Genomic DNA, 18634 nt, shown 5'->3' on the forward strand with positions numbered 1-18634 from the left:
TTTAAGCAACAAAAAATCTGAGGAGCCACTTGGGAGCCGAAAGAGCCGGTTCTTTTTAGTGAGCCGAGCCAAAGGAGCCGGTTCTCTAGAAAGAGCTGGAATTCCCATCACTACTACAGAGCTGGATTTTAAATCACACATCTCAACGCCTATTATTAAGATTTATAAACTTTAAGAGAGAAACATTCCACAAAGTCTTCTTGGTGACTGATTTCTACCTTTACACAAATCAGTATCTAATGCAGCAATGTAATTTCATCTCACAGTTATGGAAAAAAAACAGCCTATGTAATGATTTTTGGCCCTAAAAGAAAGACAAGAGGAAGACAGTATAAAGCTTAAATTAATAAGAAGGCACAATCAAAATCTGTTAGAACATTTCAAGTGCTGTTTTAGATATTTAGCATGTACAGTACCCAACCCCACTGCTGTGTTATGTTTAAATATGTGACATATGATGAGTGTGCTACGGAGCATTTCTGGTAAACATGATGGTTAAGAACGTTGTACTCGACACAATAAGACAAACAAACAGTAAAAACCAATGATGTAAAAATGTCTTGGCAGCAACCTTTCGCAGCCGTCGAGTCCTTTGTTTGATGCCGTGGCTGAATCCGAGTACAGAGAGGTATTAATGTCACTGGTCGGTAACATTTGGCTGCTTTATGTCAGCAATATGAGGCTCAATGTGCCTCTACATTAGTGCAAGAGAGTCAAGCTACTGCAGCACCTTCCTCTTCAGTTTTAAGGTCAGTTAGGGCAGGCAAATCGCACTCATAATTGCACTTGAGGTTACTTCATTGTAAAAGCTAGATTTTATTATTTTTCTCTCCATCGGCTGTCTTCCATGTTTCTGAAAAGGGGGGTGGCCTGTTAGATGAGCTGCGCTCAGAAATGCAGATCCCTCTCAAGGTATTTCCTCATTCGCTGACAGCGAGGACACGAGATCCCCGGAGCCTTGCAGGCCAGGTGAAACACGGCTTTACAGTCTTTGCACCTGGTCAGAGACAAAAAAAGAAAGCAATCAAAACTCAATGTGAAGGAAATTCAGAAAGAAATACAAGTTCCGCATCTGGAACAAAAACTAATAATGGACAACTCTCTACTCTTGTTATTTACTTTACATCTGGTTTATTTTTTTTCTAATATATTTAATATATAGTTAATAGTTCTTATGTTACATAACTACCCAAGAGAACATAAAAATAGAACATTTATCTCTGTGTATCTTTTCTGTGTTGTGAATGGAATGACAATTAAATTAGTTATTAAAGACAAACTAAATAACTGTGCCTTAAAAACATGTTTTTCATTTAATTATGATGGATGAAAAAACTTCTCTGTAACAATGAACATTTGTTTGCTTAATCCTTATATAAATCCTATTTTTGTAATACTAAGCCCTAACTATAATCAAATCAAACTGTAGTTTCTCAGTACACAAAAGGCAAAGTCAAACTTCACTAACATAGCAACAGAACTGAAAATGTTAACACACACACATTAGTGTATAGTGTCTGGGGCTTATTATTGTCATTAGCACAAAATTAACCAAGAGAAACTGGAAATGGTGGCAACCAAACTGCAAGCTGGAAGAACAGACAAAGAAGCGGCAGAAAGATGCCCATTTTCCAAAAGGAAACACAACCAGAGATGTTTCAGACCAATCACAGAGCTGCTGTGTCAAAGTGTCCTTTCATAAACTGTTGGGGTTTGGGTTGAATCTTGTCTTGAAACAACAAATATTTTAGTGTTGCTGTGGGGTAATATCTTAAAACTCCCGACCACCAGGGGGCAGCAATGAGTAGTGTTCCTACCTGTAAGCTACACTTTACTAGACTTACTTTAATTTTAACTGAACGGTCTCGGCCCATCGTAAGGACGTATGACGTCAGATCATAAACTGGAAAATCCAGGGCATACACTCGGTTGTGCTGTGAGTCTACCATCTTAAAACTTTACTTTAACGACACTCGCAACACCGGTGGGGATGAGAGAAAGGGAAAGGGAAGAAAGGGGCTGAGGAAAAAGGGAGGGTAGTGGCCTAGAATACCATACCTGGTGGTGCTGTCAAACTGGAAGGGGAAGATGATGTCATTGGCGTGGCATATCTGACAAATGAAGCCACGCTGAGTGCACAGGTCGCAGTGGAACACGTGGTTGGAGGCGTGCTGCGATAGCGTCAACAGGTAGGTTGCGTATTCGCCCTCTGCTATCTAGAAATAACAAACACACACACATTAAGATATTTCAAGGTGGCAGATGACTGGTGCAATAAGATAATCCACACCGCAGGATACCTGTCGCAGGTCCATGACGCTGTACAGGTGGCTCGACTCCAACAGGTACGTTCGTTGCTCCATTCTGGTAGAGAGTTAAAAAAAAAAAGAGGTATATAATAAAATGCTGTAATAAATTATGGTAAAATGTAAAACACACACTTCTACACACACCTGGCTTGGAGTTTCTTGCAGGCTCCGCTGCGACAGGTGAGCAGGTAGTCGCCCAGCAGGCGTAGCTTCTGCCGCAGGCTGTGGGCCTGAGCCATGGACTCTGCATGCTTCACCAACTCTGGGTTCAACTGCTCCAGATTCAGCAGAGGCTCATGTGCCACCTGAGCCAGCAGCCGCAGGGCCTTCTTAGACACCTGCACACACACAAACATACACGTCACACACAAGTGTTACTGGAAAGAACTCCTGTATTGAGTATCCAAATTAGTCGAAAATCGATGCAGCAGAACCAACTTGACTGCGGAGAGTTTGTTCTGAGACTGCGGTGTGTTATGCTAGTAGCAGCTAATGTAACCTCATGCTGCTAGCCTCGAGCAGAGAGGGCTATAGAGGTCTGGTAACCACATTCCTTTCTAACTAAACATCCAAAGACCCAACCGACGCTGACTCAGGTGACATCCCTTGAGGCAGTCCCCCTTTAAATGATCAGATATGCAAAACGAGGCTTTTGGTATCACTTGTTTCGACACAGTTTCGCCCAAGTATCACCTTGATACCTGATAGCAGCGTTGGTATCTGTACGTAGTTAAAACTTGATCTGCATATGCTGCACCTACCTCGCGTTGTGTGAGGTCCCAGTTGTGTACCATGCGCGAGGGGATGATGGTGGTGTCTCCGTGGTGACAGGAGTCACAGTAGTACTGGCCCGAGAACTCACACAGCCTGGCTCTGCCACGGGACGGGCCAATCTGCTGAGGACACCCTGCGTATGACACACAGTAAACAAACCTCAGTTTCTCTCAGGCTCACAAATACCTAGAATAAAAAATAACCTAGAAAGATTGGACACATAACGACTGTTTCCACCAGGATACACAGATTTTTACATCGTGGCAGTCAGAAAGGAGGACATACTGAACAGAGTAACTGGACAATAGGTGGACTATAATTAGAGTTCCTTTTTTCTGAGCTTAAACAGAAACTGACAAGAAAAGAGTTTGCTTCGCTACTACTTTGCTACTGCAATTGTGCAGAAAAGAGAAAGAAACTCAATTTAAATGCTACATTTGAATGAGATGGAGGATTGACAGATGAGGGCAACACAGACTATAAAGTCTACAGTGGAATGGCTTCATACCTCATCGGCCATTTTATCTTGATTTTTGTGCTTCTACCACAGGTAAGTACGCTACAGAGTTAAATGGTTTTGGTTTATTGTTTTTGTGATTGGGAGGTACAGAAAATGGATCAGATGCTCTACGGATAATAGATATTACCTGCACATTTAAAGCTCTGTGTGTCCAGCCCTTTCTCCGAAGGCACAGTGCACAGATGAACTAGAAGCGCACCGTCTTCTTTTAGTCTGTGCTGCACCAGTCTGTGGAGATTTCCAGCCCCCCCGAGGCGTGCTACAGCTGTATCCCCAGAGCTCCCATCCTCCCCGCTCTCCAGGTAGGAGTCCAGAGCTCCACGGATCAAATTCCTCCAAGAGCGAGCCTCATCTGCGTTCTCTGCCCTGAGTCTAAGCGTCTCCCTGACGGTCAGGATTTTGAAAAAGGCCGGTCCTCCCTGAGAGACGTCAGGCACCACGTCCCGGATTTCCTCAATAGCGTGGTTTTGCCTCAACAGCTTCCTTCCCTCCTGTACACGAAAGCCTTTCAAGGTCTCTAAGGACAGGGAGAAGACCAGAGGTACCCATGTCCGAGCCTCAGGATCTACGGAGAAGTACAAAACAGCTTCTTTGATGGCATCCGTTTCTAAATCAGCAGTCCGGGTCCAGTCAAAGTCCTGTAGAGGAGGAGCCTCCTGTACCCCGTATGTCCCAGAGTCAGACGATGATAAACCTCGTTCGGGACTGGAAGGAGTGGAGGACAGGGACGACACATCCACACCATTCTCACTGGAGGGTTGCAGCACCTCCCACTGCTCATCAACACGAGATGCTGGTCGGCATTTGTTGACGGCCTCCACTATCCGATCCACCCAGTCCTCAGCTTCGTCGCGATTGGCTGCCCGGAGGTACAGTCGCTTCCCGGGGAAGGCCAGCTCGAAGCGGCCCTCGGTGGAGGAGATGCGAGCGTCTTCGCATCGCACCAGGGAGCAGTTGTCATAACACGTCCGCTCCTCTGCGTTCAGATACTGGCGGAACTCGAAGGGTGACAGCTCACAGTAGTAGTCGCGCCACAATCCCATTGCACTTCGTCGTTCTAGATGACCGAGCTTCAGCAAGCCGCGAAACGGGTTGGACAGCCCTGACAGACAGACAGATGGACAGTAATGGAAAGTTAAGGAAAAGTGTAATTTGATCTGATCTCTTTTCACATTGTGGAAACTGGTTGACAGCTAAGACAAATTTTATTTTGTCAACTTATGTTAGTCAAAAGAAAAACATGAAAACGATATGAACAACATTTAAAGGAAACAGCAGTGAAAAGATAAGCTTATCATAATTTTCTACTGATTGAGCCCAGAATCAACTATTTATATCAGTTTTGGTAATGTAATCATTCAAATGTTCTAAATAAATGTCTCTGTGATAACTGTGACAAAACCAAAAGATGAGGGTTAAGATGATCTTTACTTTCACAAATAAATAAATGTAATATCGACTGACATAAAATAGCACTAACTTAATCAGCAGTGGTTGTTTTCATGCCCTCTATTCTCTAATAAACACTGTGCCTTTGGGTGACCTGTTCTTGAGGGTTAAATTATGAAACCTGATGGTGTTGTGAGATTATACAGTGGTTGTTCCTGGAACACTGCCCCCATTGATAACAACAAATGCTCAGTTTGTCAGTCCAAGCACTTCCTTGTAATAATGAACCGTCACGAAGGTCTCTCTTTACACCTCTCCATAAGCCGTCTAAGTCAGGTGACGTCTTGAAATAGGATTACATTCCAGTGCAATCTGGTCACGTCCCATTAATGATGTAACAAAATGATAGAAAACACCTGCGTTACATCACTGTTTGGGGGTGTGGCTCGAGTTGCAATATTTTGATTATCTCATTCCACAGTTTCTAGTTTGTCAGGAATTTACAGCCCTGTATGAACAGTTAATATTTACCTTTCACAATATCAACTCAACACCTTTACTGACCAGGTGTGTTCACATTGAAAGTACACTGTGGAGTTTTTGACCTTTGGTAGTTCTATGACGCAATGTTTTAATGAGTGGGAAAACCGTGCCGTCAGTTTTACACCGTTCAATTGAACTACAGGTGGCAGTAACACACCAAGAAGCAAAACTCTAAAGAAAAACCTGTGTTGCAAATGTTTTAGGAAGGAAAGAAACTTCAAGAATATACTGAAAGTAAATGAGCTTTGTTTCCTTTACACCTTTAGTCTATGACATTTGAAAGCAGTCTAGAAGTTTGGTTCACAATGATGAATGATTGATGACAAAGAAAAGCAAGAATCTTCTCATTTCAGAAGATTTATTTTACTATTTCTGCTTGAAAAATTATTAAAACAAATAAATCAATCATCAAAATAGTTTTTTCTGATGACTTATGTTTAATTGAGTGTTTCAGCTCTAGATGAGATGGATTCGTAGGATAAAGATGAACTGTACTGTGTGATTTTCTTCAGTTAGGAGAGAGAAGGAGGAGAATACCTATTTGTCTGCGATGGACGACACTGGGAGGTGACGGAGAGACCTTGAGCTCAGCTGTGGGAGCAGAAGGAGGCGCCTCGTCATGGTCCGTCACCTCCTCCAGATGGGGCTTGTAGATGTCGTCCTCAGAGATCCAGCAACGAGAATTCTGCAAAGTAAATGACACAATTTTTTTTAAATTTCTATTTCCCCGGTTACACGGTGAAGGGGAAAAATGTTTTTCTAGACTAATCCTATATGAGAAGAATCTCCACAACAACTTAAAGTTGGCTGCTAAATTGATAGTAGATGAACATAAATGGGTGCATGTCTGAAAGCACACCATACAGAAAGGCAATGAAATCAACAGATACCTTCTATTTAGGGCTGCAACAATTAGTCAACTGATAAATTAGCATGCAACACCTCTGATAATCAATGACCTCTTATACTCTGCTAGGACGCCTATGTCCTCGGCCGACATTACTGTCTTTCAAAGGCTTTAGCCGGCTCAGTTTGGCCCAATCTCCACACTAAAGCTTAAGCACTGAACCCTCACAGACTTAGCTGATGTTATCTGGTAAGTGCTTGAGTGTGAAAGGCTGCAAGGAAATGGTATAAATAGGAATAGGACAGCAGCTGTATCAGTGACATCTTTTGAAACACTTGTTAAAAGCGTTTTATTCATTCTAGCACACTGTTTTATCGCCAACATGTCTTATCTTTATTACTATTAGAATGTATCTTGTGGGTTTAACTACATTTTATTTCTGTATTATTCTTATTTCCTGATTCAATTCCTGAAATGTTATAATGCTGGTTCAACCATATACTATAATATATATAAATATATAAAGTACTTTGTCAGTCTGGTTTTGAAAAGTGCTATGTTAATAAAGTTTATTCTCATATTACTATATTATGTTACCTTGACAATGGCAATAGCCTACAATTGTGGGGTTTTACGTTTTTACTTTATTTGAGGTAAAGGCCAAATAATGAATTTACTCCTTTTTGTCAATACATCATCATACACTTACATGTAAACTTCGTTTTACGTCATTTCAATGCTTCAGGATGATTGCCTTGGGCAAAGTCCACACAAATGCTGACTTACAGAAAGTGTCGACACTGGGACAGCCAGTGCCTCCAAGTGTGTGAGTGCGGAGGGATTGGGCCTTTTAAAAGCTAGAGTGAACATACTGGAAGACCTAAGGCATCCATTGGCTACCATGCCATGCTAGGTTTTTGGGAAGGGGGCTAAATAACCCTCCAAAGTTAGGGATATAATAATTTATAAATATAAACAATTGTCAGATTAATGAAGAGTCAAAATAATAAGTAGTTGCAGCCCGACTTACACTGCTTTCCAACAAAAATTAGTTTTAGATCAGATTTTTATGAATGGGCCAGACCGCAGAGAACAGTGAAGTGTATTCAATGAATAGGCCGCAGTTTGTGAAAGAGTGGTTCCTGTTATCACATGTCTCTGGGGTTAACAGTGTGAGAACTATAACGGTTCGTCCTCGCCGCCTACCTGAGCAGTGTGTGACCGCTGCAGCTCGCACGCCTGAGGTGACCACACATAGAGCGCTTCTGCTGCCAGCCATATCTTTCTATACTGAGTTTGCCTTTGATCAATACAGTACAATAAATGCCCTGTGCACATATGAAGGATTCTGTCCACAGAAAACATTGTCATCTTGACTAATTAAAATTGCCAATGTGTGGCAACTACAGAAAGTTCTATCATTAGAGGAAATATTATGACATATCCTGGAGCCGTCCCTGCTTGGACATCACATGTACACAAAACACAGAATATGGGTTTTAATTTGTAAGACTTTGTTTTACGGTATTATGATTTATTTTAATCTTAATCAACCTGGTATTCTGTCAGTCACCATTATTGCAGCAGAGAAGATTTTTCTAACACAGCTGGACTGATAACGTGGCTACTCGTGATCTCCTTGGGTGGAAAAAATATAACTAGAACCCAGGATTTTCCATGAATTACTGAATTGCTTGTGTTGATTTTCCACCATAGGTTCCAGTATTAAGAGTCACACATCTTATTTGTCACTTCCTCAGTGGGAATAGCCAAAAAGTCATTCAGGAGCAAGCGCAATTCTGCATTTCCCCTTTTTTTTGTAAAATCCTCTTCATCTGTCACGTTTCAGAATTTCCGTCTTTAAGTTTTAGTCGAGAAACACAACTTTTATACCCGACAGGAGAGGGTGTGAGACATGGAGTTAAATCCAATCATATGATGTGATTTCACAGATAGAGGCCTTGTAATACCTGTGGCTTTTGCTCATCGGTGTGTGTTATTTTAAACTAAAAGCAATACGTCTGCAAATATACTTACTGACAGAGAATCTGAGGACAACTTCCTGCTCAGGACGCTGGTGGAGCGACGTGGGCCTTGATGCACCGAAGGCTCCGAGGTGCTCTTCTCTGAGGTCTCTGCTTGTTTCTCTTCCTGGACAGGCTTCGTGCTCTCCTGAACACCAGTCGAATGCTCTTCCTCTACAGGCTCCACAGACTCCCCAGGCTCGCTGCCTGTTGAGAGCATGTCCATGTTCAAGGGCAACTCAGAAGAGGCACTAATGCACACTTCAGAGGGAGAGCAGCTCACATGGTTCTCTTCAGATGATTGCAGCTCAAGGGCTGCCGGTGGTGGATCTGAGTCAGACAGTACAGAGTTTGAGGGTTGGTCTTGGGATGGTGTAGGAGGACCCTGGGTCTCGCTGTCAGAACCACTGAAAATGGCCGTCTCCGAGTACTGATCTGGACCCGTGCTGGAGACAAAGGAGTCTTCACGCATGGAGTCCTGACTGCAGTGGCCGCTCTCCCGAAAATCATTCTGGGAACTACAGAGTGAAGGACAAGTAATGACATAACTTTTTATTATTTAATTTAAAGGATCATGCGGGCATTATTCAATTTCTTTCTCAATAAATCCAATGAAAAGACCAAATCCAACAATGTGTTAGTCTGTCTATAAATACTTTGACTCCCAACCCTGTTGCTCTCAGGCTCATTCCTACTGAAGACCTAAATCTATAAAGATAGATATACTGTTTCATTATTTTAAATACAACTGAAGCTGGACACTGTAGTTTTTTGTAGCATTTGTTGGGAACAATTTTTAGTGGTTATCTACAGCAGCAGGACAGTGTACACGATACGAGAACTGAAACTAAACTACAGTGTGTAGTGTGTTCGTGATAATGAAGGAACATGTCACGCAGTGCAACCAGTTTGGCTCATTCATGTGTTTCTAATAGTTTTAAGACAACAATGGGGCTCTATGAAGCAGAGAAGATATATCAGGCATTAGCTACACAGAAAACAGGATGAATGTATTGTTGGTTTTTGTCTAGGAAAAACTAGAGGGAATGCCGCTGGTTACAGTGCATGCCACAGAACTGCAACGCCGCTAGTTCAATTCTAGCTGGGGATCTTTGTTGCATTTTCCCCATCTCTCTCCCCACATTTCCTGTCTTAACTGTCCAATAGGAATGTATTGTGGTATCAAGTTGCAAAGACTTCAGTTTCGCTTTAACAAAAAAAGGAAATATGTCCACTTTATATCCAACCTCAGAAATAAAAAAGGATTTTATAAGTGGATGAAGGATGAAGAGAACATATATTTTGTAAAGGTTTGTCTGAGAAATATAGGAATCTTTTTCAGTCATAAATAGTTTTCAATCTCAGTTAGTTAAAAGAAGAGTTAGAGAATCGTATCGTGAGTATCTAATTCACCAATACAAGGTGAGAATCTGCAGGCATCACCAGCCTTATCCTAACTAACTGCTCTTGTGCTCCAACAAATCAATACACACAGCTAGAAGATACACTTACTCTTTCTGTGGCCTCTTGGTGCTAACACTGATGGGCATGTCCAGGTCACATGAAGACCACTGCTCTCCTGTCGGGCTGCGGGGGTACTGCCCCTGCAGGAAGCTGTCAGAGCTCAAGCTGGAGGAGAGCTGAGAGGAGCCTGTGGTGTCCAGGCTTAAGTTAGATGAGCTGAGTGCAGTTCTACCCCCTTGTAACACCCCTGACCCTCTCCCCGACAGCAACACCGGGCACCCTCTCTGCATATCCAGTGCGTCTGATGAGCTTGACGACTGAGAGACTGTGTCCCACGATTCTTTGTACTTGGAGGTGGGAGGGTCTCCGCCATTGAGGGGCAGTTCGATTGCTTCTGCCTGGAGAAAGGGGCAAAGTCCAGAGAGAGCCAGCGGCGTGGTGGTCCATTCGTTGAGGACAGCTGACTTGTAAGAAAGGCTGAATGTAAGAGACGCCAGACCCTGGAGGTAGCTGAGCAGAACTTCTCGCTCCTCGGTGTCCAGGAGCAAGGCACTGGGCTGATAGTGGGCGCGCAGCTTGGAGTCCTCGCGAAACAGCGACGCGAGGTAGCACTCCAGCAGGCCGTGGTTGAGGGCCAGCCGGAGCCATGCCCGGCAGCGCCCCACGTCCGTGCCCACGAAGCTGATCTTCTCCAGCTCTGTGATCACATCACTGGGGATTTAACAGAGAGTGTTTTTCACAGAATAACTGAATGATGTCTGAGGCTGCAAATACAATCATTTTCATTATTAATTAAACTGATGATGTTCTTGGTCTATAAAATGCCCATTATTCAGTTTACTGGTTTACTACACAATGATAAGTCCTTACATTAGAGAAGCAGGAATCAGTGAATGTTTGACATTTTACTAGAAAAGTGTATGTAATAATTAACCAATTATTCAAATAGTTGCCAATTCATTGTTTGTCGATCGACTGATCGATTCATCAATGAATTATTTCAGCTCTAATAATAGCATAAATGTGCCTTTACCGGTGGGTGACGGTCTTGAGGAGGCTCCAGAAGAAAGGCTGAGGGAGGGGTCCTCGGTCTCCCTTCCTGCTCCGGCCCCCAGCCTCCGTGCGCACGTACTTGCTCTTGATACCGTGGATGAAGATGGCCTCCAGGGCACAGCAGAGGAGATTGGCATCGCCGTCTTCGCTGGTAACCACTGCGTCGGATGTTACATACCGCTTCTGCAGGGCCTTGAGCGACTGTGCCAACTTCTCTTTGATCTACGCGACACGTGACAATGCACGGGAGAGGGAAATATTATGAGCTTCCTCATCTGTTTTTGCATACCAGTCAACTAAGGTGTGGCTATTTGAAGCCGGTTGGCAAACTGACAAAGACTTCTCGGTTTACCAACACACACAAGAGGCATATTTATAATTTTCTGCATTACAATCTACGGTGTGATGAGAAATAGAGTGAGTTCACTGGCCATGTTATGAAAGAACAACGTCAAGATTGCCTGTCACATGACACTTACTGTCAGCTGACGTGGAGAGAGAACATAAACATATGCCCACCTCATGCAGGAGGTTGCTAAACACTTGGAAGAGGCCTTGGTCTGGCTGTTCCAAACAGTGAGCACTGAAGCACCCTCCTTTTTGCTGTGTTTGACTTGGCAGGACTTGAGCAACACAGCTTAAAAAGATTTCAAGAGGCCCAAATCCCTGCCTGCTTTCTCAGCTTCCTGACTCACACACATTAATTCAGCAAGTCAGCAGTGTACAATGTCTGCAAAGCCATGCTGTTCAATACACCACAGTAAAAATGGACGCATACAGTATGTTCTGCTACCTATTAACTAAACCACTCAATCACCTTTGTCCTCCCTTTGCATTGATAAGATCAGCTGGCCATTGATTCTGCATTTGGTCTTGTCCCTTCAGATTGTCTGTTAAGCCTATGACAGTGTAAGTAACGCTTCATCAAGATCAGCGGCGTACTGTCGAACACGTCCGAGTGCAGTTACAACATATCCTACTTAAATGTCACAACCTGACAACGTTTCGTAAAAAAAATCCATCCCAGGAGCCAAAGAAGCCAATCTGACTCCTTCACCAGAGGCGTCACAGTCACAGCCAAGGGGGAAACAACCAGGCAGAAGTCTACAACGAAACAAGATCTCTGCACAAAGGGAAAAGCTTGTGGTGTTACCTGTTTGACATCTTTAGCCTCGGGTGGCGTATCGGGCATCTGTGTGGCTAGCATGGCACCTCCCGGGACGGTTTACTCCCTCATGGCACACTGAAACAGAAGAAAAACTATTCCTGTAACATGCAAAATGTGACTCTTTTCAACACTCCAACATCTCTACTAACAACCGTACTGACCCCTGCTACCCTTGACACTTTAGATGGATAAACAAGTTGTGCAAGCGCGCGTGTGTGTGTGTGTGTGTGTGTGTGTGTGTGTCCTGGAAGAAGAGCAAGACATGTGACGCTACCTCTTCCTCACTGCATATTAGCAGCCCATTTGCCACTGAGCAATCAGTGCATTTTCCATCACAAGACTGCATTGTGTGACATATCTGTGATTTCATGGTTTCCCTGAGTAACCACTTTGTAACGGAGTCATGTGAGGCCGCTGATTAAAGAGGCTGTCTGCAGGGAAGTAGCTACAGAGGCTTCAAATCCAAGTTCCCCAATCAAAACCACTATGCCACCGAGCTTCCCTGACACAATCACACCCAGATAAGATACAAGATAAAATACCTCCAGTGCCCAGCTACTCACAAACTCTAATATTAGAAAGACAAAAGAGCTGTACCTGCTTATTGCATGTTATGTGTTTGTATTTCTGCTTGTATGTACGTCTGGATATATGTATGTTTGTTCACTTGTATTTTAAAAAGGTGCTACAGAAATAAAAGCTATTATTTATATTAGCGGTAGTATTACTTACACTACAACAATAGGTAGGCGTGTGGTGCAAAGTATTAGCCTTACAAGTGGTGTAATAAGCAGTTTGTTTGCATGCTGTGACAGTTTAAAGGTTAAAATAATACAACTACAATCGCCCTGCATTCATTTAACGTTGGCTTATGGTTTGGGCGTGCTCGACAGGACAAAGGACATTAAAACATCGTTATATTATACATGCAAAACCAAATACAAGCCGTGTAAACGACGTATTAACAGCATGACATTGACAATTTACCCTGAATGTTTCATTAGCGACCAAAAGCTAACAGCTTCCTTACCGAAACAGGTTGGTTAAGTTGCCCCTGAGCTCCACAGACAACCGCGTATTCGGTGTAAATTACCGTCAAAACCGGGAATGTTGCGTTAGTGGCTAGTTAATCCGTACAGTCGCTCTCCATTGCTTCTGTTCAAACATGCAAAAAACGCAGAATCATTAGTGTAAAGTCGGATTTTGTTTTCTCGAGAGGAGAGTGAGACGCTCGCTTGTCATTTCTAGCTGAGGAGAGATGCATCATGGGAAGTAGCTACACCAGTGATGCATTCACTGTCCATGAGGAAGTACAGTCAAAAGGGAGACGAGGTTACAGGGCGCGCACGTAAACGACAATAAACAGTTGTTTTCACGTTGTTTGCGTGTCGGTTGCACGCGTGCTCGTATACTGACTTCTTTGTTTGTTTGTTGAAGCACAAATAAGCCTGAACGTCGTAATATCTAACAACGCACATGCGAAAATACCGCCGTTAAAGCGCGTTTCTTGTTTTATCCAATTGGAAAAACACTCGAGAAATTGACAGAGCTGCGCCTCATATATTCTACACAGTAAATCGTAGAAATCAGCACAAGTCGCATCGTCATTACCTCAACTAACGCCAAGTAGAAGCAGCAGTAGCAGTGGCGCTGGAGGAGGTAGTTGTAGTTTACGAGTAACACGTAAAGGCAGCACAGCATTTGAGGCGTGCTGGTGTTGTTGCTCTGTGTGCTGGCATGTGAGGACTTCATGTTCCCTGTCCTGTTCGAGACAGTTCCTGTTAGACTGACAACAAAGTTCACAAAGGTTTCAATCACACACTCCACAGCCTTTAAACTGTGCAGTAACCCTACCCCATTAACCCCACACTGCGATAACAAGGGTTAGTTTGTTTTGTTTACTTAATTTGGTGTTTGCTTTAAAAAATGATGAGACGCATGAAGATGAAGTTAAGTAAATGTTAAAATCCTGACAATCGGTTTTCCCTGGAGGAGATCCATTTCTAATGCAACTACAGTCTGGAAATACAGTGATTACAGGTGACATTTAGGACTCTGTCTTGGTTCAACAGGGGACGCCAGAGTACAATAATGGATTATATCTTTATAATTAGATTCCCTTTCTACTTTTATTTTTAGCGCACATGACTCTCCTCTTCCAACCTACAACATCCTCACCTTATTATCACTAAATTTCATGTTAGGCATAAGATTACATGTTATATATGTTATATAGAAAACTGATGTTTTCCAAATTTCTTTAATCTGTGCTCATGTATTATGCATCAACACTCATAAAACATGATGTGATGAAATCAATAGCCTATATTATAAAAACAAGATAACATTGCTGTAATTGTGACTTGTATAATTCATATATTTCTTTATATGCTTATTTTTAGTTTGCATACCTCTCATTATTATTATTTTTATTATGTTGGTTTGTTTTCCTATCATTTATTTATTTATTTATATTTATTCTGCTTTTAAAGGGACAACACGCACACTAGACATACTGAGCTTTATATAAAATACACATAGACGCACATACATTTACCATACAGGAACAATAAATGCAAAATGCTTTTTAATAATAACATACAGGTAGATTATATTATGAAATAGCAACGAGACACCTGAAACGTCATTACGTGAGGTGTGATTTTCATATCTGAGAACGTCACTGCCGCCGCATTCACTTCCACTTTCTATTTGGGGAAGCACTTTCTATTTCTAGTATGTCTGGTATGTGAACACACTGCAGTCATATGTACAGTTTTACACTTTTTATTCATGATTTTTGTTATTAAACTACTGATAACAATTCCAACAAATAGAAAATAATATTTTTTAAACACATAAGGTCCATCGCACAGATCGCCTGAACAGAACTGAACAACCCTAATGAAACACTTAATTGGCGACACAGATTTAATTCAAGAAAACTCATTTTGTGTCTTCGTTTCCTTTACAATTGCAAAAATATTCCCCAATGTTTCCTATGTGTGATATTTAATAAGAACCGTGTTTGTTTCTACCGCGTTTATAGGGTTTCTATAGGCTAATATGATTTTATATGTGTCAATACGGTGCCTCTTTCGGTATTTTAGCTTCGATATTTATATGCAACATTATCTTATTGTGACATAAATATATTATCATAAGGACGGTAACTCAAATCAACTCGAAATGTGAGATACACAGAGGAGATGAACCGCGTAAGCCACAGTGTTTCCAGGTGTATGTCTCGAAACAGAAACAGGTACGTCCTACAGTATAAAGGAGGCACTGCAGGTCTGCTCCAACACAACAGGACTCATCTGAATTTACTCTATACAAAGACAATCTCTACCTTTTTGAAAATGCTCAACAGGATTTTCTTTGTGTGCCTGTCTCTCAGTCTGTACAGTGCAGGCTCCTCGCTGAGCTGCAGATGGATCATGGATCATAAATTCAGACAGTAGTGAAAACTCTTTGACTCTACCATAGGAGTGTAAGTGGACTTCTTATTGTTTAAAGTCATTGAATTATCTTAACTGAATGAGTTTACTTTACTGTCGTCTACTTCAACACATGATGTTGTGTGTGTTTGTGTGTGTGATGCGGCTAATAACTCCACTAACACCACTGAGGATGCTGAAGTGGAGGACACTGTGGTCTTCCCTAATCTTCTGTACAGACAGGCGTCCAACGCATCAGTAAGTCATCCTCAACTTCTGTCTAACTGAAATGCAAAATATAACAAGTGATTATTGATTTTTTCCTACTTCTATACAAAAGTGAGGTGTATTATGTTACCTGTTTATATTATGTTATGTCGTATTTTTTTCAGTTTTTGAAACAAGTTTCACGTTTGATTTGTAATTGATCTTCTTCTACTTCTTCTCCTTCTTCCAGGCTGAGGATCAACTTGCCTTCACAGTTCAGATTCTTAATGAGACGGCTGCCCTGTTTGAGGAGGATCACAGCTCTGCATCATGGGAGGAGAACACAGTTGAGGACTTTGTCAATGTTGTAACCCGGCAGGCTGACAACCTTCGCTCCTGTGTGAGTAGAAACTTTTAATGACACTATTGAACTGATTTCAGCTTCTATTACATTCATATACATTTCCAATGAATTACTGATACATGTGCCAGTTAAACAGCTCCACAGTGACTGTGTAAGGAAGATTTCTTTGAACACATTACAGGTGAAATAAACTGTGTTTTCTAAATATTCATTTTCTTGTAATTCATTTAGATTGGGAGCCACGGCCACAAGAAGAAGAACACAAAGCTGCACATGCATTTCAAGAGACTCTCACACCACGTCCTAAAGAAAATGGTCAGTCTATTTTATTCCTATATCATTTTGTTCTTATAGATATGAGATATTTTATTTTTGATGTTCTAATAATGCTAATATTCTTCTGTCTGTAGGGCCACAGTGCTGAAGCCTGGGAGCTGATCAGGAAAGAAATCAAAACCCATCTGATAGAGAGAGCAGACCAGCTCGTTTCATCTCTATAGAAATCAGTATCTTTATACATTAATATGCTATTATTGAAGTTTATTTATTTATTTATGTATTCATATATTTATTTATTTATTCATCAACTCATTAACCTATTTATTTAACCTTTTCTTGAGTTATGTGTCTAAAAACTTTCTTAAATTTACATGTATTGAGCAAAATGTAATATTATTTATTTTTTTGATGTTATAAACAATAAAAAAAACTTCCACCAAATAGAAATGTGTTTGTTTTTAAAGGGTTGCAGCTTTTTGTTTCTTTTTACAAACAACACACAGGAATATGTGAGGCCTCGTTCAGATCATAATATGATGTCTGATGATCATGTTCAGTACACCTAGATAGTACTGACATTAAATTGTCAAGTCAGAAAATTAAAACTGACAAGTAATCAGAGTACAGTTCAAAACATTTAAAGTTTCAGTTGTTTCACAAATACTTAAAAGTTATTTCATCTCATATGTTGTAGACATCAAATCCAGTTACATACAGTCACACACAATCATACGCAGTACAGCGTATAGTGAAATCTATATGAATGACTTTTTCATATAGAGCAGGACTACACAGTTATCATTATAAAATTATTTATAGACTCTAAAATGTTTGAGTTTGAGTCAAGTTGATATTCACTAAATTAAACATGGGAGGGGTGTGAGGTAATCAGTCTCTTCTTTTTCCATCCATATGCAAGATTTATTGCATTATTTCTCAAATATATAGTGTATGTGACAATCAGAAAACTCTTCCAGTGAATGGGCCTATACTGGTTAAATAGTCACGTTAGCAGCTTTGTGAGGCTGTAGTTAGGCAGAGCAGTGTTTGGAGCTAAATGCTCATGTCAGCATGCTAACATACTCCAAAAATGTACACTCTCCCAGGTAGTTTAACATGCATAAAAAGAACAGTCAGGTGACTTCCCTTCCCTTATGTTTAAGCAACAAAACTACTGGTTTAGGTTTAGAAAAAGCTCCATGTTCAGTCAGTAACATGGGTCTCCCAGTCCCTGCTTTCTACACTAAAATACATTTTCCGTCATCCTGTTCCCACTTTATCCAATCAGGATAATGGAATACCTGACAAGATGTGGAGATTTTCAAATTAAATCAAGAAATCAATAGTAGGAGTACATTAGTGGGCTAGATGGCTTTTTGAAGTAACTCATGGGTTTTCATTGTGATCCAGGACGGATCATGTACCACTGTTGCCACTGTTGCCAAGTGCTTGCTCATGGTGGGAATTGTTGGGTTTCTATAAATAATTTTATATTGATAACTGTCTAGAACTACACTATATGAAAAATGTCATTCATATAGATTTCACTATACGCTGTACTGCGTATGATTGTGTGTGACTTCATGTAACTGGATTTGATGTCTACAACGTATGAGAAGAATGAACTTTTAAGTATTTGTGAAACAACTGAAACTTTACATGTTTAGAATTGTACTCTAATTACTTGTCAGTTTTAATTTTCTGACTTGACAATTAAATGTCAGTACTATCTTATATCTTCAGTACGTGTACTGAACATGATCATCAGACATCATATTATGATCTGAACAAGGCCTCACATGTTCCTGTGTGTTTGTAAAAAGAAACAAAAATCTGCAACCCCTTAAAAACAAACACATTTTTATTTGGTGAAAGTTTTTTTATTGTTTATAACATAAAAAATTATAAAATCATATTACATTTTGCTCAATGTACATTTAAAAAATAAGCATGCTCAACAGCATAGACAAATGAGATTTTTAGAGAAATAACTAAATAAATTGTTAAATAATAGGTTAATAAATAGATGAATAAATAAATAAATACATAAATAAATAGATGAATACATAAATAAATAAACTTCAATAATCACATATTATGTGTATAAAGATACTGACTGTGTAGACATTTAATTAAAATTCCAACAACTCAATTCAATAAATATATTAATAAATAGATAGATAAATAAATAAATAGACTTCATGTAAAAAATAAAATAAATAAATACATTGTTAATCTGACAGACAGATAACA

General features: G+C 40.7%; 1 protein-coding gene and 1 pseudogene across 1 annotated transcript in view; one reads left to right on the forward strand and one right to left on the reverse strand.

Moving 5' to 3' along the window:
• Positions 1 to 13350, reverse strand: part of plekhm1 (pleckstrin homology domain containing, family M (with RUN domain) member 1) — a gene marked incomplete in the record, with an annotated part of 14335 nt that extends 985 nt beyond the window's left edge. Inside the window, 12 exon segments of the mRNA XM_035663768.1 lie at positions 1 to 997; positions 2059 to 2216; positions 2301 to 2364; positions 2454 to 2647; positions 3071 to 3216; positions 3731 to 4705; positions 6073 to 6220; positions 8420 to 8924; positions 9919 to 10581; positions 10904 to 11145; positions 12077 to 12166; positions 13122 to 13350. Of these exon segments, the coding sequence (XP_035519661.1) occupies positions 889 to 997; positions 2059 to 2216; positions 2301 to 2364; positions 2454 to 2647; positions 3071 to 3216; positions 3731 to 4705; positions 6073 to 6220; positions 8420 to 8924; positions 9919 to 10581; positions 10904 to 11145; positions 12077 to 12130 (3258 nt within the window).
• Positions 13351 to 15453: 2103 nt separating this feature from the next.
• Positions 15454 to 18634, forward strand: part of LOC118332525 — a 3572-nt pseudogene continuing 391 nt past the window's right edge.

Source organism: Morone saxatilis, unplaced genomic scaffold (assembly GCF_004916995.1).
Source record: "Morone saxatilis isolate NCDOM2014 unplaced genomic scaffold, NCSU_SB_2.0 Contig1, whole genome shotgun sequence".
Taxonomy (NCBI): domain Eukaryota; kingdom Metazoa; phylum Chordata; class Actinopteri; family Moronidae; genus Morone; species Morone saxatilis.